The sequence below is a fragment of the Bufo bufo genome, chromosome 1, assembly GCF_905171765.1.
Source record: "Bufo bufo chromosome 1, aBufBuf1.1, whole genome shotgun sequence".
Taxonomy (NCBI): domain Eukaryota; kingdom Metazoa; phylum Chordata; class Amphibia; order Anura; family Bufonidae; genus Bufo; species Bufo bufo.
The window spans coordinates 606,819,005-606,841,778 of record NC_053389.1 but is presented as its reverse complement, the minus strand read 5'-3'; the positions used below and the strand labels follow the sequence as shown (position 1 = coordinate 606,841,778).

General features: G+C 44.0%; 1 protein-coding gene across 2 annotated transcripts in view; it reads right to left on the bottom strand.

The window, feature by feature from the left end:
• Positions 1-769: 769 nt before the first annotated feature.
• The window catches only part of PSTPIP1 (proline-serine-threonine phosphatase interacting protein 1), a 137,623-nt gene continuing 115,618 nt past the window's right edge, over positions 770-22,774 (bottom strand). The window contains exons 9-15 of one of the 2 annotated variants that reach the window (XM_040413609.1): positions 19,589-19,668; positions 19,416-19,514; positions 14,160-14,256; positions 5,103-5,175; positions 3,642-3,715; positions 3,453-3,562; positions 770-1,684 (exon numbers count right to left, since the gene is read on the bottom strand). In XM_040413609.1, coding sequence (XP_040269543.1) covers positions 1,553-1,684; positions 3,453-3,562; positions 3,642-3,715; positions 5,103-5,175; positions 14,160-14,256; positions 19,416-19,514; positions 19,589-19,668 — 665 coding nt within the window. In that variant the 3' untranslated portion in view covers positions 770-1,552. The remainder of the gene's footprint in view (positions 1,685-3,452; positions 3,563-3,641; positions 3,716-5,102; positions 5,176-14,159; positions 14,257-19,415; positions 19,515-19,588; positions 19,669-22,774) is intronic. The other variant, XM_040413610.1, reaches the window with a different exon arrangement.

Genomic DNA, 22,774 nt, shown 5'->3' with positions numbered 1-22,774 from the left:
ACATCTAAGGCACTTTTTAGTAGTTAAAGGGTTTCTACCACTTCGTTTCACATAATTAGCTCTCAGACACTAGCGATCCGCTAGTGTCTGCTCTGCCCAACCATCCTAATATAATTGCTTTTGGGGCAGCCGTTTTGCTAAAAAAAAAGAACTTATATTGATATGCTAATGAGCCTCTAGGTGCTATGGGGGCGTCATTAGCACGTAGAGGCTCCGTCTACCTTCAGAAACTGCCGCCGCCCAGCGCGTCCCTCCAGCCCGCCCATCTCCTCCTGAATACGATCCTCCCTGTGAGCGCCTGTATTCGGCGCATGCGCAGTGAATGTCTGACCGCTTCCCTGCTCAGACATCTCCACTGCGCCTGTTCCTCGGAGCACTATGATGTCATCGCGCAGGCGCAGTGGAGATGTCTGAGCAGGGAAGCGGTCAGACATTCACTGCGCATGCGCCGAATACAGGCGCTCACAGGGAGGATCGCATTCAGGAGGAGATGGGCGGGCTGGAGGGACGCGCTGGGCGGCGGCAGTTTCTGAAGGTAGACTCCCCCATAGCACCTAGAGGCTCATTAGCATATCAATATAAGTTCTTTTTTTTAGCAAAACGGCTGCCCCAAAAGCAATTATATTAGGATGGTTGGGCAGAGCAGACACTAGCGGATCGCTAGTGTCTGACAGCTAATTATGTGAAACGAAGTGATAGAAACCCTTTAATGATTGTATATAATTAGTTAGATTATAATCAAAAATCCACATGACAGGTTCCCTTTAAGGCGGGTTTAGTATGATTGGTGATATGTGAGTTAAAGGGGGTGGCATATAGGGTATAAATGTTTGGAGTAAGCAATGTATGCTAAGCTTGATAAAGACTACGCAGTAGTCGAAACGTTGCTGTTTTTATTGGTCGTTTTTTGTACCTATTTCATGGATTAATGAATGAATAAAGAATTGATTGAGAATAATGCTGCCGCCATCTACTAATTGAACGTCTATTGGTGGGCTACTGTGGATCGGGGGCCCGAGGCTGGCTGATGCATAACTCCTAAATTGAGTCAAGAAGGTACGGAGGTGCTGCGCTACATAGGTATTTGTGTATATAGAGAAGGGCACTGAGTGAGACTGCCAACATGACTCCTTAGCTCAAAAAGAGTAAACCTTTAGATCAATAAAATATAGGTTTTACTGAGTGTACAGAATCTGCTCTGCCTCTCCTGATCTATAACATGCTGCCTGCATATTAGTTTGCATTTTCATGTTGGCAGATTCCCTTCAAACATATATAATTTCTCTAGTGACACACTGAAGTAATTTGAGCAATGGTTCTTTAAGAATTTTTGTGATAACTTTTCTATGGAAAATATATTCATGTGTGCAGCTCTGACAAGGCTGCTAATTTCTCCATGATACAGTTTACAGTATAGATTTATAATTTACAGTGAGGACAAACACATTATCTGCCATCCTGTGCACAAAATATGGATCAGAAAATTACAGAGAACACCCAGTCTGTAGTATAGAACATATTTCTAGCCGTTATCCATATCTGGAAATGTCTCTCATAGCTTGTTAAGGTAAGACCCCGGCACAAGGCCAGTATGCCCATTTCTCTCCACAGTCCACCAACCATCTTCACCTTCTTCTATCACCCGTACCACGTCTCCAGCACTAATATCCAGTTCCTCTGTGCTCTAAAAGAATCAGACATTGTCACTGTTGGTACAGTGGGTAGCTTGTCTATGTAAATATACACATTATTTTGGAAGAATAAAATAGAGATAATTTGTAGATTATATTTTTTTTATATATATATTTCTGTTTATGGGTTATCTGAGCCTTGAAATGCTCCCCCATATGCCCGGGACCCTCACACCATCCCCGCCGGCTATTGGCTGCCCCCTGGACACCATACGTTTTCATCCGCTCACGGAGAGAAGCAGTGGCAGCCGTGCGGGTGCCAGGAGCGATGCAGGGAGCCAGGTAAATTGAAGCATTTTAAGGTCCCGGGCATATGGGGGGGGAGCTTTTCCCAGCTCAGATAACCCCTTTAAACTTGACCTTCCGTGTATCAGAATCAGCATCTCAGAATATCACATTAATAATGCATTTATTCCAATAATAATCCAAATATTGTACCATTGTAGATGAATTAATGCTATAAGATGTCAAATTTAAGTACAGATATCCTGTTTTTGAAGTGCTGACAAGGAAATGATTATATCCTTTCCAATATTGTCTGCGTCACTCTACATGAATTACAGAGAGCAACTCAAACAGCATCTGTGTCAATAGTCAATACCTGAGTCCTTAAAAAAGTGGCCTCTGTGTATATAATCTGTACATGTAATTTGTAGTTGTCACAATTTTTCTAAACTGATAGGGTAGGTTCACATCACCAGCACACAAACTATGGTAGTCTGTTCCGGCAGAGGAACAGACTACCAGAGTTTACCATATCCGGCATAGCCAGGTGCCACTGGATCCCCATTGACTATAAAGGGATCCGATAGGGATCCAGTGGTTTTCAGGAATAAATGCCGGCTTCCACCCAGACAAATACTGCTTCATGCGGCCGAAAGCAAGCATTTACGGGGGAATGTCACTGGATCCCATTCAATCAATGGGGATCTGGCTATGCCAAGTGGTATCCAGCTATGGCTACTTTCACACTAGCGTTCGGGTGTCCGCTCGTGCGCACCGTTTGAAGGGGCTCACGAGCGGCCCCGAACGCATCCGTCCGGCCCCAATGCATTCTCAGTGGAGGCGGATCCACTGAGAATGCATCCGCCTGCCAGCGCTCAGCCTCCGCTCCGCTCAGTGAGCGGACACCTGAACGCTGCTTGCAGCGTTCGGGTGTCCGCCTGGCCGTGCGGAGGCGAGCGGATCCGTCCAGACTTACAATGTAAGTCAATGGGGACAGATCCGCTTGAAGATGACACCATATGGCTCAATCTTCAAGCGGATCCGTTCCCCATTGACTTACAATGTAAAGTCTGAACGGATCCGCTCAGACAACTTTCACACTTAGAAAATTTTCTACGTTTTAATGCAGACGCATCCGTTCTGAACGGATGCGAACGTCTGCATTATCGGAGCGGATCCGTCTGATGAAACATCAGACGGATCCGCTCCGAACGCTAGTGTGAAAGTAGCCTATACCATATACAGTAAACTCTGTCTGTTCTTCTGCCGTTATAGACCATCGGAGTTTGTGACAGAGATGTGAACATAGCCTAAGAACCTTATGGAACTGGACAATATTGTCAGAAAACATATGTATGTGTATATATATATATATATATAAACAATGAAATGACTGCGAAAACATACGTGTAATACACTATATATAAAACAATGAAATCACTGTCAGAAAACATGTAAATATAATACAGTATATATTAAAAAAATAAAATAACTGTCGGAAAACAATATATATATATATAAAACAATAACTCTTACTTGGGCAGTGTAATCATAGATCACAGTGTAGTCTGCCGATCCTGTGTCCAGCTCAGTGGGGTCTTCTCTAGGAACTATGGATACACTGGCATATTCTGAATCCCCTGTCACTAAACATGACAGTTAAATCAATAAATGTTTTCTTCATATGTTTTATGTCCTATCTAAAATTTTCTATTGTGTTCTCACCGGAGGACGGACAGATGTTCACATCTGATAGGTTCTTGGTACTTCCACCACAGCCATGCAGGAGGTTAGAAATTCTACAAATAATAGCAGTGAGTTTAGTTCTGTCAATCTGCATTGTCTGTAAGGTTAGGGCAAGTTCACACAGAAGAAACTTCTGCCTCCCATTTTTTTTAAATAGGAATCTGCAGCATAGTTTATACGGCGGGAAATCTTACATGAGCGGATTGAAAATCAAGTCACTTTTAGATGTGGCTTCAGTACAAATTCCACATGGAAAATGGATAGAAACATGTGACTTCGCCCCATTGAATGACACACTGCAGATCAGCAGCCGAAATCCAAGGGTCAGGCTCATATTTCTTCCATGGATTCCATGGTGAATTTTTTCAACAGAAAAATTTGCTGTGTGAGCAGAATTCAAATAGTACTTTCAGTCAATCCCTCCAAGTTAGACTTTAAAAAAACTGCTGGACAGGATTTAGAAAACATAGTTGCTCTATACCAGTGATACCCAACCTGCGGCCCTCCAGCTGTTGTAAAACTACAACTCCCACCATGCCCTGCTGTAGGCTGTCTGGGCATGCTGGGAGTTGTAGTTTTGCAAGAGCTGGAGGGCCGCAGGTTGGGCATCCTGCTCTATACCAAAGTCAGCACCACACCTGGCCATGGGTTGGGTCTGGTATTGCAGCTTAGCTACACTGCAGTGAAAGGATCTGAGCTGCAATACCACACTCAGCCAGTGAACAGGTGTGGTGCTGTTTTTGGACTATAGCAGTCATGTTTTCATAATCCATTTAGTTTTGGACTGTTGTTTTGAAGTGAAGTCACATTTGACCTCAAGGAAAATTGTACCTTAAAACAATAATATTCAGGTAGATATTTTTTTTTACATGTATTATTCTAATGAGATCACTGTATTTCCTGCTTTTAGGTTTAAAAAAAAACTCATGCAGGAATCAGCACCTCGGTATAGTGAAGAACGATTGCTACTGCAATTACTGGTGTCCATACAGATTGTTTGTGGGCAGTAGATTAATTGCATGGCTAGTCTGCCTATGTGATAAATACAGTCCAGATTATATCTCTGCTTCAGCTTTGATGTTTAACAGTAGCAGAGGCGGACTGGGAACTTAAAGTGGCCCTGGAAAAAATACTAAAAGTGGCTCTGTTTTGTAGTTGTTCCAAATTGATGGAAGGCAGGGCCAGCAATACCATATTGTGGCACATTATACCACCCCAACAGAACCAAATACCACAGTCCATCACAAAATACTGCCAGCAGCACAAAATACATCCTCAAAAACTTCCACTGGCCGGCAGTGAGGAGGGACCAGGCGGCCCCCTGGGCATTGGCCCACCGGGAAATTTCTCAGCCAGTCCGCCCCGAACAGTAGTAATAAAGCATTCTGTCGGAATGTAAAACCAGAAAATATAATGATACTACAAAAATTTGAATCTTACCTTTTCATCACTTTACTGCTGTTGGTATGAGGGCTAATTCCATTATTACTATAACTCTCATAGAACACAGGGTCTGGAGACAAACAATACAGGAAATATTAGCAAAGATTTTGCAATACAATAATCAGTCCGGTGAACAGCTCAGGGTCAGAGGTTAAATCAGGCAGCAAAGTGTCAAATCTGGGAAAGAGGCAGAAGTCGGTATACTGCATCAGCACACCTTTGCAGGAACTTAACAAACTAGAACCTATTTTTCAGGCACCCCTGAAAGTGCTTTGAGTACCCTAGGGTAGCCAGCCATTGGCCGATGAACATTAGGGTATGTGCACACTAGCCCTTTAAAAACCAAACGGAAAGCGTGTGCAGGTAGAGGCGGTGCCGTCAAGAAGCAGACTGCAGCCTGTCAGAGTGAGCAGGACTACCTTGGTGGCTGGTAACCCAGGAGTGAGCAGAGAGGCAGCAGTGCCTGCCATGGAGCAGGTAAAATTTCATATTCTCACTTCTCCTGATAATAAAAGTTCCACAAAAGGTATTTTGTACTTCTCTCCACAGCCCACACCTAGTTCAGAATTTTCCTTTGTTTTTAACTTGCAAGCATACAGAAGAGTTAGCTACAGTTGAAAGAAAAAGTATGTGAACCCTTTGGAATGATATGGATTTCTGCACAAATTGGTCATAAAATGTGATCTGATCTTCATCTAAGTCGCAACAATAGACAATCACAGTCTGCTTAAATTAATAACACTCAAAAAATTAAATGTTACCATGTTTTTATTGAACACACCATGTAAACATTCACAGGGAAGGTGGAAAAAGTATGTGAACCCTTGGATTTAATAATTGGTTGAACCTCCTTTGGCAGCAATAACTTCAACCAAACGTTTCCTGTACAGTCGTGGCCAAAAGTTTTGAGAATTACATAAATATTGGAAAAGTTGCTGCTTAAGTTTTTATAATAGCAATTTGCATATACTCCAAAATGTTATGAAGAGTGATCAGATGAATTGCATAGTCCTTCTTTGCCATGAAAATTTACTTAATCCCAAAAAAACCTTTCCACTGCATTTCATTGCTGTCATTAAAGGACCTGCGGAGATCATTTCAGTAATCGTCTTGTTAACTCAGGTGAGAATGTTGACGAGCACAAGGATGGAGATCATTATGTCAGGCTGATTGGGTTAAAATGGCAGACTTGACATGTTAAAAGGAGGGTGATGCTTGAAATCATTGTTCTTCCATTGTTAACCATGGTGACCTGCAAAGAAACGCGTGCAGCCATCATTGCGTTGCATAAAAATGGCTTCACAGGCAAGGATATTGTGGCTACTAAGATTGCATCTCAATCAACAATTTATAGGATCATCAAGAACTTCAAGGAAAGAGGTTCAATTCTTGTTAAGAAGGCTTCAGGGCGTCCAAGAAAGTCCAGCAAGCGCCAGGATCGTCTCCTAAAGAGGATTCAGCTGCGGGATCGGAGTGCCACCAGTGCAGAGCTTGCTCAGGAATGGCAGCAGGCAGGTGTGAGCGCATCTGCACGCATAGTGAGTCAAAGACTTTTGGAAGATGGCCTGGTGTCAAGAAGGGGCAGCAAAGAAGCCACTTCTCTCCAAAAAAAACATCAGGGACAGATTGATCTTCTGCAGAAAGTTTGGTGAATGGACTGCTGAGGACTGGGGCAAAGTCATATTCTCCTATGAAGCCTCTTTCCGATTGTTTGGGGCATCTGGAAAAAGGCTTGTCCGGAGAAGAAAAGGTGAGCGCCACCATCAGTCCTGTGTCATGCCAACAGTAAAGCATCCTGAGACCATTCATGTGTGGGGTTGCTTCTCATCCAAGGGAGTGGGCTCACTCACAATTTTGCCCAAAAACACAGCCATGAATAAAGAATGGTGCGAAAACACCCTCCAACAGCAACTTCTTCCAACAACAGTTTGGTGAAGAACAATGCATTTTCCAGCACGATGGAGCACCATGCCATAAGGCAAAAGTGATAACTAAGTGGCTCGGGGACCAAAACGTTGACATTTTGGGTCCATGGCCTGGAAACTCCTCAGATCTTAATCCCACTGGGAACTTGTGGTCAATCCTCAAGAGGCAGGTGGACAAACAAAAACCCACTAATTCTGACAAACTCCAAGAAGTGATTATGAAAGAATGGGTTGCTATCAGTCAGGAATTGGCCCAGAAGTTGATTGAGAGCATGCCCAGTCGAATTGCAGAGGTCCTAAAAAAAAGAAGGGCCAACACTGCAAATACTGACTCTTTGCATAAATGTCATGTAATTGTCGATAAAAGCCTTTGAAACGTATGAAGTGCGTGTAATTATATTTCACTACATCACAGAAACAACTGAAACAAATATCTAAAAGCAGTTTAGCAGCAAACTTTGTGAAAACTAATATTTGTGTCATTCTCAAAAGTTTTGGCCACGACTGTAGTTGCAGATCAGACGTGCACAACGGTCAGGAGTAATTCTTGACTATTTTCCTCTTTACAGAACTGTTTCAGTTCAGCAATATTCTTGGGATGTCTGGTGTGAATCGCTTTCTTGAGGTCATGCCACAGTTGAGGTCAGGACTCTGACTGGGCCACTCCAGAAGGCGTATTTTCTTCTGTTTAAGCCATTCTGTTGATTTTCTTCTATGCTTTGGGTCATTGTCCTGTTGCAACACCCATCTTCTGTTGAGCTTCAGCTGGTGGACAGATGGCCTTAAGTTCTCCTGCAAAATGTCTTGATAAACTTTTTCCTTGGATGATAGCAATCCGTTCAGGCCCTGACGCAGCAAAGCAGCCCCAAACCATGATGCCCCCACCACCATACTTCACAGTTGGGATGAGGTTTTGATGTTGGTCTGCTGTGCCTCTTTTTCTCCACACATAGTGTTGTGTGTTTCTTCCAAATAACTCATCTTTGGTTTCATCTGTCCACAGAATATTTTGCCAGTACTGCTGTGGAACATCCATGTGCCCTTGTGCAAACTGTAAACATGCAGCAATTATTTTTTTTGGACAGCAGTGGCTTCCTCTGTGGTATCCTCCCATGAAATCAATTCTTGTTTAGTGTTTTACGTATCGTAGATTCGCTAACAGGGATGTTAGCATATGCCAGAACTTTTGAAAGTCTTTAGCTGACACTCTAGGACAGTGATGGTGAACCTTTTAGAGATCCAGTGCCCAAACTGCAACACAAAACCCACTTATTTATAGCAAAGTGCCAACACAGTAAGTGAATACCAGTATATCTTCCATGTACTTTATCACTAAGCTATAATACCCTGCCTACATTCAATGCGTTGCCTGTGCTGTTCATAGCGCGTCCTGCACTGATGAATGGCAGGAAAAGTCTAAGGCATATTGGTTTACCATAGTCTTTTTCCAGGGTGTGGGTGCCCACATAGAGGGCTCTGAGTGCCGCCTCTGGCACCCGTGCCATAGGTTCGCCACCACTGCTCTAGGATTCTTCTTCACCTCATTGAGCAGTCTGAGCTGTGTTCTTGCAGTCATCTTTACAGGACGGCCACTCCTAGGGAGAGTAGCAGCAGTGCTGAACTTTCTCCATTTATAGACAATTTATCTTACCGTGGACTGATGAACAGCAAGGCTTTTATAACCCTTTCCAGCTTTATGCAAGTCAACAATTCTTAATCGTAGGTCTTCTGAGAGCTGTTTTGTGCGAGGCATCATTCACATCAGGCAATGCTTCTTGTGAAAAGCAAACCCAGAACTGGTGTGTGTTTTTTATAGGGCAGGGCAGCTGTAACCAACACCTCCAATCTCATCTCATTGATTGGACTCCAGATGGCTGACACCTCACTCCAATTCGCTCTTGGAGATGTCATTAGTCTAGGGGTTCACATACTTTTTCCACCTGCACGGTGGATGTTTACATGGTGTGTTCAATAAAAACATGGTAACATTTAATTCTTTGTGTGTTATTAGTTTAAAGAGGACCTTTCACTAGAATAAAAAATCAAAACTAAGCATACAGACATGGAGAGCGGCGCCCAGGGATCCCCCTGCACTTACTATTATCCCTGGGCGCCGCTCCGTTCTCCCGGTATAGGCTCCGGTATCTTCATATGTTCGGCTCCACCCAGTTGAGCCTGTCGGCGTCTCCTTCTCCCATGCTGTAGCGCTGGCCAATCGCAGCGCTCAGCTCATAGCCTGAGAGTTTTTTTTTCTCTCTCAGGCTATGAGCTGAGCGCTGCGATTGGCCAGCGCTACAGCCTGGGAGAAAGAGACGCCGGCAGGCTCCACCCAGTTGAGCCGAACATATGAAGATACCGGAGCCTATACCGGGAGAACGGAGCGGCGCCCAGGGATAATAGTAAGTGCAGGGAGATCCCTGGGCACCGCTCTACATGTCTGTATAGTTAGTTTAGATTTTCTATTCTAGTGAAAGGTCCTCTTTAACCACCTCCGGACCGCTGTACGCACAGACGCGTCCTGGAGGTGGTTGATTTATTCCTCCTGGACGCGCCGGCGCGTCCTCTCGCGAGACGCGAGATTTCCTGTGAACGCGCGCACACAGGCACGGAAGGTAAGAGAGTTGATCTCCAGCCTGCCAGCGGCGATCGTTCGCTGGCAGGCTGGAGATGTGTTTTTTTTAACCCCTAACAGGTATATTAGACGCTGTTTTGATAACAGCGTCTAATATACCTGCTACCTGGTCCTCTGGTGGTCCCCTTTGTTTGGATCGACCACCAGAGGACACAGGTAGCTCAGTAAAGTAGCACCAAGCACCACTACACTACACTACACCCCCCCCCCCCCCGTCACTTATTAACCCCTTATCACCCCTGATCACCCCATATAGACTCCCTGATCACCCCCCTGTCATTGATTACCCCCCTGTCATTGATCACCCCCCTGTAAAGCTCCATTCAGACGTCCGCATGATTTTTACGGATCCACTGATAGATGGATCGGATCCGCAAAACGCATCCGGACGTCTGAATGAAGCCTTACAGGGGCGTGATCAATGACTGTGGTGATCACCCCATATAGACTCCCTGATCACCCCCCTGTCATTGATTACCCCCCTGTCATTGATCACCCCCCTGTAAAGCTCCATTCAGACGTCCGCATGATTTTTACGGATCCACTGATAGATGGATCGGATCCGCAAAACGCATCCGGACGTCTGAATGAAGCCTTACAGGGGCGTGATCAATGACTGTGGTGATCACCCCATATAGACTCCCTGATCACCCCCCTGTAAAGCTCCATTCAGATGTCCGCATGATTTTTACGGATGCACTGATAGATGGATCGGATCCGCAAAACGCATCCGGACGTCTGAATGAAACCTTACAGGGGCATGATCAATGACTGTGGTGATCACCCCATATAGACTCCCTGATCACCCCCCTGTCATTGATTACACCCCTGTCATTGATCACCCCCCTGTAAAGCTCCATTCAGATGTCCGCATGATTTTTACGGATGCACTGATAGATGGATCGGATCCGCAAAACGCATCTGGACGTCTGAATAAAGCCTTACAGGGGCATGATCAATGACTGTGGTGATCACCCCATATAGACTCCCTGATCACCCCCCTGTCATTGATTACACCCCTGTCATTGATCACCCCCCTGTAAAGCTCCATTCAGATGTCCGCATGATTTTTACGGATGCACTGATAGATGGATCGGATCCGCAAAACGCATCCGGACGTCTGAATGAAGCCTTACAGGGGCATGATCAATGACTGTGGTGATCACCCCATATAGACTCCCTGATCACCCCCCTGTCATTGATTACACCCCTGTCATTGATCACCCCCCTGTAAAGCTCCATTCAGATGTCCGCATGATTTTTACGGATGCACTGATAGATGGATCGGATCCGCAAAACGCATCCGGACGTCTGAATGAAGCCTTACAGGGGCATGATCAATGACTGTGGTGATCACCCCATATAGACTCCCTGATCACCCCCCTGTCATTGATTACACCCCTGTCATTGATCACCCCCCTGTAAAGCTCCATTCAGATGTCCGCATGATTTTTACGGATGCACTGATAGATGGATCGGATCCGCAAAACGCATACGGACGTCTGAATGAAGCCTTACAGGGGCATGATCAATGACTGTGGTTATCACCCCATATAGACTCCCTGATCACCCCCCTGTCATTGATTACACCCCTGTCATTGATCACCCCCCTGTAAAGCTCCATTCAGATGTCCGCATGATTTTTACGGATGCACTGATAGATGGATCGGATCCGCAAAACGCATACGGACGTCTGAATGAAGCCTTACAGGGGCATGATCAATGACTGTGGTTATCACCCCATATAGACTCCCTGATCACCCCCCTGTCATTGATTACACCCCTGTCATTGATCAACCCCCTGTAAAGCTCCATTCAGATGTCCGCATGATTTTTACGGATCCACTGATAGATGGATCGGATCCGCAAAACGCATCCGGACGTCTGAATGAAGCCTTACACGGGCGTGATCAATGACTGTGGTTATCACCCCATATAGACTCCCTGATCACCCCCCTGTCATTGATCACCCCCCCTGTCATTGATCACCCCCCCTGTCATTGATCACCCCCCCTGTCATTTATCACCCCTCTGTAAGGCTCCATTCAGACATTTTTTTGGCCCAAGTTAGCGGAATTATTATTTTTTTTTCTTACAAAGTCTCATATTCCACTAACTTGTGTCAAAAAATAAAATCTCACATGAACTCACCATGCCCCTCACGGAATCCAAATGCGTAAAATTTTTTAGACATTTATATTCCAGACTTCTTCTCACGCTTTAGGGCCCCTAGAATGCCAGGGCAGTATAAATACCCCACATGTGACCCCATTTCGGAAAGAAGACACCCCCAGGTATTCCGTGAGGGGCATATTGAGTCCATGAAAGATTGAAATTTTTGTCCCAAGTTAGCGGAACGGGAGACTTTGTGAGAAAAAAATTAAAAATATCAACTTCCGCTAACTTGTGCCAAAAAAAAAAAAATTCTATGAACTCGCCATGCCCCTCATTGAATACCTTGGGGTGTCTTCTTTCCAAAATGGGGTCACATGTGGGGTATTTATACTGCCCTGGCATTCTAGGGGCCCCAAAGCGTGAGAAGAAGTCTGGTATCCAAATGTCTAAAAATGCCCTCCTAAAAGGAATTTGGGCACCATTGCGCATCTAGGCTGCAAAAAAGTGTCACACATCTGGTATCGCCGTACTCAGGAGAAGTTGGGGAATGTGTTTTGGGGTGTCATTTTACATATACCCATGCTGGGTGAGAGAAATATCTTGGTCAAATGCCAACTTTGTATAAAAAAATGGGAAAAGTTGTCTTTTGTCAAGATATTTCTCTCACCCAGCAAGGGTATATGTAAAATGACACCCCAAAACACATTCCCCAACTTCTCCTGAATACGGCGATACCACATGTGTGACACTTTTTTGCAGCCTAGGTGGGCAAAGGGGCCCATATTCCAAAGAGCACCTTTAGGATTTCACAGGTCATTTACCTACTTACCACACATTAGGGCCCCTGGAAAATGCCAGGGCAGTATAACTACCCCACAAGTGACCCCATTTTGGAAAGAAGAGACCCCAAGGTATTCGCTGATGGGCATAGTGAGTTCATGGAAGTTTTTATTTTTTGTCACAAGTTAGTGGAATATGAGACTTTGTAAGAAAAGGAAAAAAAAATAAAAAATCATCATTTTCCACTAACTTGTGACAAAAAATAAAAAGTTCCATGAACTCACTATGCCCATCAGCGAATACCTTAGGGTGTGTACTTTCCGAAATGGGGTCATTTGTGGGGTGTTTGTACTGTCTGGGCATTGTAGAACCTCAGGAAACATGACAGGTGCTCAGAAAGTCAGATCTGCTTCAAAAAGCGGAAATTCACATTTTTGTACCATAGTTTGTAAACGCTATAACTTTTACCCAAACCATTTTTTTTTTACCCAAACATTTTTTTTTTATCAAAGACATGTAGAACAATAAATTTAGAGCAAAATTTATATATGGATGTCGTTTTTTTTGCAAAATTTTACAACTGAAAGTGAAAAATGTCATTTTTTTGCAAAAAAATCGTTAAATTTCGATTAATAACAAAAAAAGTAAAAATGTCAGCAGCAATGAAATACCACCAAATGAAAGCTCTATTAGTGAGAAGAAAAGGAGGTAAAATTCATTTGGGTGGTAAGTTGCATGACCGAGCAATAAACGGTGAAAGTAGTGTAGGTCAGAAGTGTAAAAAGTGGCCTGGTCTTTCAGGGTGTTTAAGCACTGGGGGCTGAGGTGGTTAAGCAGACTGTGATTGTCTATTGTTGTGACTCAGATAAAGATCATATCACATTTTATGACCAATTTGTGCAGAAATCCATATCATTCCAAAGGGTTCCCATACTTTTTCTTGCAACTGTATATTTGTAGTGCTACATTCATATAATTGTGATGTTTTGTAAATGATAGCATATAGATGGTACCTAATATTAACTCATTCAGACAGGATGTGTTTTTCTGGAATGTTTTTGCTCCACTTATTTATTTCACACTGGTTGATCACCTGTGCCCTTTATCCTTGCTCGTAGAGACACTGCCATAATAATAGGTAAACCCTAAATCCAACTTATATTTGGAGCAAATATACCCTCTGCTGAGACAATATCTGGCCACTCTGACTAGCAGGTAGACCTGTTTAAATTGCTAGAATCTCTTCCTAGTCATCCTTGGAAAAGTTATCCACCACCATTTACTGCTTGGTCTTTCTTTATGCTATCCTTTTATTTGTAGAAAGAAGTCAAGTGATCCATATAAATAGAAATATTACCCCAAGGCTACCTTTCAGAAGCAGAGGTTGGACAGAGAAACCAGGGTATTCTCACACCTGAGGACCATAATGGCAATGGCATGTGTGTAAATAAGGGAAATTATTATTTTATGGGCTGGAAGAACAAAGTCCCATTGAGGTCAGGATTTGACCGCAATATTGCATGCTGTGCATCAGCTACCACAGTGAATCTACTGCACTGCAGAATATCTTGCCATCATATAAATAAAGGTTAATCCTATTACCAGGTGGAATCCTTCCTGTGGTTTTGGCCTGAATAAAGAAATTAAGTTCAGCTTCCACATCACATTCTTCCAAACTTTGTCTGACAACTTCCAGCATCTAGAATGACAGCAGGAATTAAATGGAATGTAAAGATTAGAGCTTTCAGCTGTTACTTAAAGGGGTTGTCTCACTTCAGTAAGTGGCATTAGTCATGTAGAGAAAGTTAATGCAAAGCACTTACTAATGTATTGTTATTATCCATATTGCTTCCTTTGCTGGTTTGATTCATTTTTCGATCACATTATAGACTGCTTGTTTCCATGGTTACAGACCACCCTGCAATCCATCAGTGGTGGTCGTGCTTGCGCACTATAGGAAAAAGCAGTAGCCTATATGAGCTCCCACGGTCCCGGCCACCAGAGAGGTTGACGCTTTTTCCTATAGCGTGCAAGCACGACCACCACTGATGGATTGCAGGGTGGTCTGTAACCATGGAAACGAGCAGTGCATAATGTGATGGAAAAATGAATCCAACCAGCGAAGGAAGCAATATGGGTAATAACAATACATTAGTAAGTGCCTTGTATTCACTTTCTCTACATGGTAAATGCCACTTTCTGAAGTAAGACAACCCCTTTAAATGCACTGTGATCTCATTCTTCTTGAAAGGAGTGTATAGGCTAGAAGGTAGAGACATAGCTTCATCAATGGCAAAGCTTTTTTGGTAGCAGCAGTTGCAGTCGTGACACAACGGTTGCAGGATGGCCCACATAATCACCACATAAATGATGATTGGGCAGAGTACTCCTGAATCACTCTACCTTAACACAGAAAGCATTCTGCAGCTGCACAGTTACCCCTGCACCTTCCTCTCTATCCCCTCCCTGTACTTATCTTGAGGGGTAAGCAACCACTGGACCTTAGTCATGCAGCATTAATGCTTCCACTGTGCACCACCAGAAATCTTAACATTAACCCCTTCCTTGCCCTAGACCACCAAGAAATTTGTACATTAACCTCTTCACTGCCTTAAACTAAAGGTATACTAACATTAACAGGCCTAGAGCACCATATATACTGACATTAACCCCTTTACTACATAAACCTAGTTACTCTTACATTAACCCCATTTACTGCCCTAGACTATACATTATACTAACATGAACCCGTTTACTGCCCTCAAGTACTACGTATGCTCACAATAACACCTTCACTGTGCTTTACTGATATTAACCCCTTTATTGCACTAGACCAACAGGGATCCATACTGCCCAAAAACACATACCATAGATACTGGAATTACCCCTCTCACTGTCCTAGACCACCAGGTTTACTGACAAATTCCTTCTGTGCCCTAAGCCACCAGATGCTGACACTAACACCTATACTGCCATAGAACACCATCCATACAGGCATTAACTCCTTTATTGCCATAGACCATCGGAGATTCATACATTAACCCAATACTGCCAAAGAAAACCATAGATACAAGAATTAACCCCCTCACTGTTCTTGACCACTAGTTATACTGACATAAAACCCTCTGGTGCCCTAGACCACCATAAGCTGACACTTGCACCTTTACTGCCATAGACCACCATCCATACAGAGATTAACTCCTTTATTGCCCCAGACATGAAAACAATAACCTTAATAGGGTTGTCCAGATTAAGAACTGAACCCGGACATAACCTCATCTTCACTCATTTAGCATGTATGAGTGGAGCATCTCTTGCTCTGATGCTCCCCCTTGCCTTGCTCTGCATCATGCAGGACAAGGGCTTTTTCTTTACTACCGGTGATGTACCGTGCTTCAAGTGAGTATGCTAGGTGGAGACTTCCGGTTAGCAGCGATCCTGGTGACTTCACCAGCACAAAATTGGCGGTCTTATAGCACTGCCCTAGGCTGTTTTAGACAACCCCTTTAACTACACTAGACCAGGAATGCTTTTTAAGGACTATTTGCTTGGATGTTATGTGGCTCTGTATATATCTGTCTGCTTTATAGCTAATTATTAGGGAACTGTGCATTAATATTTAGTTGTGGTTCTGTATTGCTTGGCAGAACAGTGTCCAAGTCTCCAACTGCCCTGTGCACTAGCTACAAAGGCTTAGAAGTTACATTTCCATCAATGCATGTAAAAGTTATGGGCAAGCCGTGGCCACTGTGAAGTTGCTCAGGGCGAACCCAGCTGAACTTTTAAACCACGGCCCATAAGCCTTTAGCTATGCCCCTGATGTTGATTAAAATAGAAATATCTATAGACTAATTAGCACTTCATTCATTAAGGTAAACAGGTTATGGATGCTCTCTCTATAGTCTGCTGATTTAATTAGCCTTCTGCCATGATTTCATTTATCTGCATACATCATCAGTCGGCTGAGAATATCTGGTATTCCGATGTTGACCCTACCTTGCAGAAATCACTGAACCGATTAATAGGCATGTAAGCTCTGTGGGCTGACCACCACCAATAAGATATTTATAGCATATAAAACTGACCTGCCATAGGTATTCGGGAAAAGCCCTTTAATATCTAATTGAACCACCTTTATGGACTTACAAACTGCCCTAGCAGAATGAATTGCATTCCTTAAAGGCTATGTACACCTTTGGGGGCAATTTTTTTTATTATTATTGCATTGTACTCATTTTGATCTAAAAATCATTTTTTAGATTGGTCTTTATTACAAATATAGAACCCTTTTTCTGTACAGAGCTGAGATGTTCTAATAGAGAGATCAGAATTTTCTCTCTGCTCCATCAGCCACCTAATCTAACGGGCTTCATATCTCTGCTTTCTTACATTATAAACACTCATAGCTCAGTTCTTATCTTACTGATAAGAATGTAGCTTAAAGGGGTTATCCAACCCCTATAATGACCCCCCCCATTGCCCACGCCCCTCATATAGATTATACTTACCATGCTCCCCGGCACCCGCGCCGCTCCTGATGCCCTTCACGCAGATCAAAATATCCAGCGATAGAAGGAAGCAGCCAATAGCAGTCCATGACGGGAATGACGAGAGATGCAGCGACGGCTGTGCGGCATCAGGAGCGATGCGAGTGCCAGGGAGCGGGGTAAGTATAATTTATATGAGGGGCCCAGGCATTGGGGGTTATTATAAGGGTTGGCCCTTTGCACAGGACGACAATTGAACAAATTATCGCTAACGAGCGTTACTAGTAATGCTAGTTAGCGATTATCTGGCAGTGTAAATGCACCGCCGACTACCCGATGGACAAGCGTTTCGCTCGTTCATCAAGCAACTGGATCTTTTGTGCAGCATAAAAGATCATTGTATCCCAGTGGCAGATTGTGCTGTGTAAGCTCGATCTGCTGCAGGGAAACAACAAAACAGTACAGGGAAGAGCGATGGCATTAGCGATCACTCTTTCCCATACTAAGGAGGAGCTGGAGGAGATCGGTGCATGTAAATGCAGCGGTCTCCTCTGCTAGCGATCAGCAGATTGTTGGGAAGGATGGTTTCTTCCCGACAATCTGCTAGACCGTGGTCCCCTGTAAAAGGACCTTAAGGCCCCTTTCACACGGGCGAGTATTCCGCGCGGATGCGTGAGTTGAACGCATTGCACCCGCACTGAATACCGACCCATTCATTTCTATGGGGCTGTTCACATGAGGGGTGATTTTCACTCATCACTTGTGCGTTGCGTAAAAATCGCAGCATGGTCCTCTTTGTGCGTTTTTCACGTAACGCAGGCCCCATAGAAATGAATGGGGTTGCGTGAAAATCGCAAGAATCCGCAAGCAAGTGCAGATGCGGTGCGATTTTCACGCACGGTTGCTAGGGGACGATCGGGATGGAGACCCGATCATTATTGTTTTCCCTTATAACATGGTTATAAGGGAAAATAATAGCATTCTGAATACAGAATGCATAGTAAAATAGCGCTGGAGGGGTTAAAAAAATAATAATAATACTTTAACTCACCTTAGTCCACTTGATCGCGTAGCCGGCATCTCCTTCTGTCTCCTTCTTAGCTCTGTAGAGCAACAGGACCTGTGGTGACGTCACTCCGGTCATCACATGATCCATCACCATGGTAAAAGATCATGTGATGACCGGAGTGACGTCACCACAGGTCCTGTTGCTCCACAGAGCTAAGAAGGAGACAGAAGGAGATGCCGGGCCGGCTACGCGATCAAGTGGACTAAGGTGAGTTAAAGTATTATTATTATTTTTTTAACCCCTCCAGCGCTATTTTACTATGCATTCTGTATTCAGAATGCTATTATTTTCCCTTATAACCATGCTAGGCTACTTTCACACTAGCGTTCGGAGCGGATCCGTCTGATGTTTCATCAGACGGATCCGCTCCGATAATGCAGACTTTCGCATCCGTTCAGAACGGATCCGTCTGCATTAAAACTTAGAAAATTTTCTAAGTATGAAAGTAGCCTGAGCGGATCCGTTCAGACTTTACATTGAAAGTCAATAGGGAACGGATCCGCTTGAAGATTGAGCCATATGGTGTCATCTTCAAGCGGATCCGTCCCCATTGACTTACATTGTAAGTCTGGACGGATCCGCTCGCCTCCGCACGGCCAGGCGGACACCCGAACGCTGCAAGCAGCGTTCAGGTGTCCGCTCACTGAGCGCTGGCAGGCGGATGCATTCTCAGTGGATCCGCCTCCACTGAGAATGCATTGGGGCCAGACGGATGCGTTCGGGGCCGCTCGTGAGCCCCTTCAAACAGAGCGCACGAGCGGACACCCGAACGCTAGTGTGAAAGTAGCCTTATAAGGGAAAATAATACAATCTACAGAACACCGATCCCAAGCCCGAACTTCTGTGAAGAAGTTCGGGTGGGTTTGGGTACCCGCAACTCACCCGCACATTTTCCCGCAACGCCCGTCTGAAAGGGGCCTAAGTGTTTATGACCTCTTAATAAATTAGATATCAGGGTTATTAGATGACCAGCACAAAGTGAAAGTAAAAAGCACAATTCACACAGCTAGACAAACAGTTAACCCTTTGTGACAGAATGGCTCAATATTTTTAATAAAGATCACATGAAAAAAAAAATTTGAGTAAAATGCAATAATCATTTTTTTTTGCCTCTGAAGGTGTACATGGCCTTTAAGCAATGACACATGACTCACCTCAATGCAAAAATAAAAAAAATGAAAAAACAAGATTTTCAGCAAATCTACAAGACAGTAAGATTAAAGCTGCTTCCTGGAGAACAGTTGTTGCTTTTATATCAGATGGTTTAGACTGTGGGCTGTAGGAACATTATGCTGCTGTTACCTCGTCATCCTTCACACACTGCATGGAAAACTGGTTGGAATGAACCCAGAGGGAGTTGCGCAGTATACTGATCCGGTCGTTCTCCTGCTGTTCAAATGCCTGAAATACACAATACATAATTGATGCACGTGATAATCCAGGCACAATACTACCATACAATGAAGTCCAAGTACCTCACAGGTGTTAACATGTTCTGTCTCCCATTCAAGTCGAGCTTTTTCCAGTAAAGTAATATTTTGCTTGTATAATTGGTCTAGAAAATAACATATACACTTGGTAACGAGATAAGTACATTAAAATAGTGCATTCAATAGGCAAGTTATAGTTTCATCTAGATGTACAATACAGAAGCTGTCGCAGGAAAATTTAAGTTAACTTTTTTGAATTAGCTAGATCTCTATGTCGAATTATCAGGGGCATACACAGATCTAATAGGGCCCCATATCAAAACTTATTATGGGCCCCCCTGCCACTCCCGGTTTCCCAGTAGGCATCTGTCAATCACCCCCAGGCAATGCAGAATGCAAAGCACAACACCTATATTTCTGATGAATTTACATTTATTTTATTTATTTTTTTATAAGTGGACAAAATTTTAATAAAAAAAAGTCACAATTGTCCTCTCTCACTTTATCTGTCCTCTATATCAGTAAAGTGGAACAGGTGCTTCATAATTCTGATCACCGTATTTCTCAGTGTGTTCACTACAGACAGCTGGGATAAATACACTGATCAATCTCCTGTTTCCCATCTATTAAAAAGCAGGTTGCCTGCAGCCACCACTAGGGGAAGCTCAGTGCATAGAAATTTGTGCAGTTACAACAATTGACTGAAATGGAAGCAGTAATTATCTGTGTTCACCGAGTGCCCCCTAGTGGTGGCTGCATGAAAGTGCAGAGTTTTTACATCGGAAACAGTTCAGCGTTGGGCCCCCTCCCCTGGATTCCGTCGTAGTCAGCATAGTCTGCTTCTATTGAATGTATGGCACTGTTGATTACTAATCAAATATGGTCTAATTGTTCTCTAAGTCACAATTATAGACCAACAGAATGCAACTAAAATTCAGTAAACCTCCACAGTGCAAAGAAAAAAAGTAAGTAAACCTTTGAATTTAATTACCTGTAGATGCCCCTTTGGAGCAATCACCTGCACCAAATATTCCTGTAACTGCAAATAAGATTTGTGGATGGGTCTTTGTGGATCATACCACCATGTTTTAATGGGAAGCAGAAACAGTTTTGGATTTGAACATACTGTATTTGTCCATCAAATACCCGGGAGTTGGCCTGGCTTGTCTCTGTGCACCCGATAGACTTCATCCTACAACCTATGCGCCCAGCCTTCTACATGGCGGTAAGCTCTAATTTTTTTTAATCTTTCTGTTGTAGATGTCCACTAGAGATGAGGGAATTTCATATTTTGAAATTCGCTTGCGCTTCGTTTGGTGGTGAAAGCAGAATTGCATTATGGATTGTGTTACCACGGACCATAACTCAATTCCATGACGGAACACATAACGAAATGCCTTTGGAGGCATTCCTTTATTCATTCCGTCATAATAGAAGTCTATGGCCTGCATAACGGATCTGTGCTGTTATGTCCACCTTAAATAAGCTCATCCCTAATGTCCACCCTAAATAAGCTACTGTGATAACACAAGTTTTACTATGGTAGCTAGCAGTGACATCATAAATGTGTTTCCACAAGGTAAGTAAGGCTGGGTTCACACGGGCGAGATTTCCGCGCGGGTGCAATGCGTGAGGTGAACGCATTGCACCCGCAATGAATCCAGACCCATTCACTTCTATGGGGCTGTACACATGAGCGGTAATTTTCCACGCATCACTTGTGCGTTGCGTGAAAATCGCAGCATGCTCTATATTGTGCGTTTTTTACAAAACGCAGGACCCATAGAAGTGAATGGGGCTGCGTGAAAATCGCAAGCAAGTGCGGATGCGGTGCAATTTTCACGCATGGTTGCTAGGATGAAAGTCTATTCACTGTATTATTTTCCCTTATAACATGGTTATAAGGGAAAATAATAGCATTCTTTAATACAGAATGCTTAGTAGAAGGTCAATTGAGGGTTAAAACAATAAATAAATTAACTCACCTCCTCCAATTTATTGCGTAGCTGCCGGTCTCCTGTTCTTTCTTCAGGACCTGTCAAAGGACCTGTGGTGACATCACTGTGCTCATCACAGGATACATCACCATGGTGATGGACCATGTGATGAGCTCAGTGACGTCACCACAGGTCCTTTGACAGGTCCTGAAGAAAGAACAGGAGACCGCTGTTCCGTTAGATTTCCATACCCTCGTCACTTTCTGCTGTGACGCGGCCGCACTGGACATGACGTGAGGAGGTGTGCCACGCCGCGCAGGCGCACAACGACGGGGTAAGGAAATTTCACAGCAGACTTAGCTGGACACTGGCCGACACTGCGCATGCGTGGGAGCCTCACCAAAGTTTAAGGTAGGGAAAAATTATGGGCCATTGCTGTTCTCAGCTGGACAGCAGCCGACACTGCGCATGCGCTGGGAGCCTCACCAGCGGTTAGGGAAGAGAAAAATTACGGGACAGTGTTTTTTCCCATGCGCAGTGTCGGCCGGTGTCCAGCTGAGAATGTCCATCCAATCACAGCACCTGCGCACTGGCCAGTAATTTTTCCATACCCTAACCGCTGGTGAGGCTCCCGGGGCATGCGCAGTGTCGGCCGGTGTCCAGCTAAGGCCTCATGCACACGACCATTTTTTTTTTGCGGTCCGCAAAAACGAGTTCCGTTTTTCTGTGATCCGTGACGGTTTTTTCATCCGTGGGTCTTCCTTGATTTTTGGAGGATCCACGGACATGAAAAAAAAGTCGTTTTGGTGTCCGCCTGGCTGTGCGGAGCCAAACGGATTTGTCCTGAATTACAATGCAAGTCAATGGGGATGGATCCGTTTGACGTTGACACAATATGGTGCAATTTCAAACGGATCCGTCCCCTATTGACTTTCAATGTAAAGTCAGGAGTTAATATACCACAGGATCTGAGTTTTCTCCAATCCGATGGTATATTTTAACTTGAAGCGTCCCCATCACCATGGGAACGCCTCTATGTTAAAATATATATACTATCGGATTTGAGTTACATCGTGAAACTCAGATCCAACAGTATATTCTAACACAGAGGCGTTCCCATAGTGATGGGGACGCTTCAAGTTAGAATATCCTTCGAACTGTGTACATGACTGCCCCCTGCTGCCTGGCAGCACCCGATCTTTTACAGGGCGCTGTAAAAAGCACAATTAACCCTTCAGGTGCCGCACCTGAAGGGGTTAATTGTGCGTATCATAGCCCCCTGTAAGAGATCAGG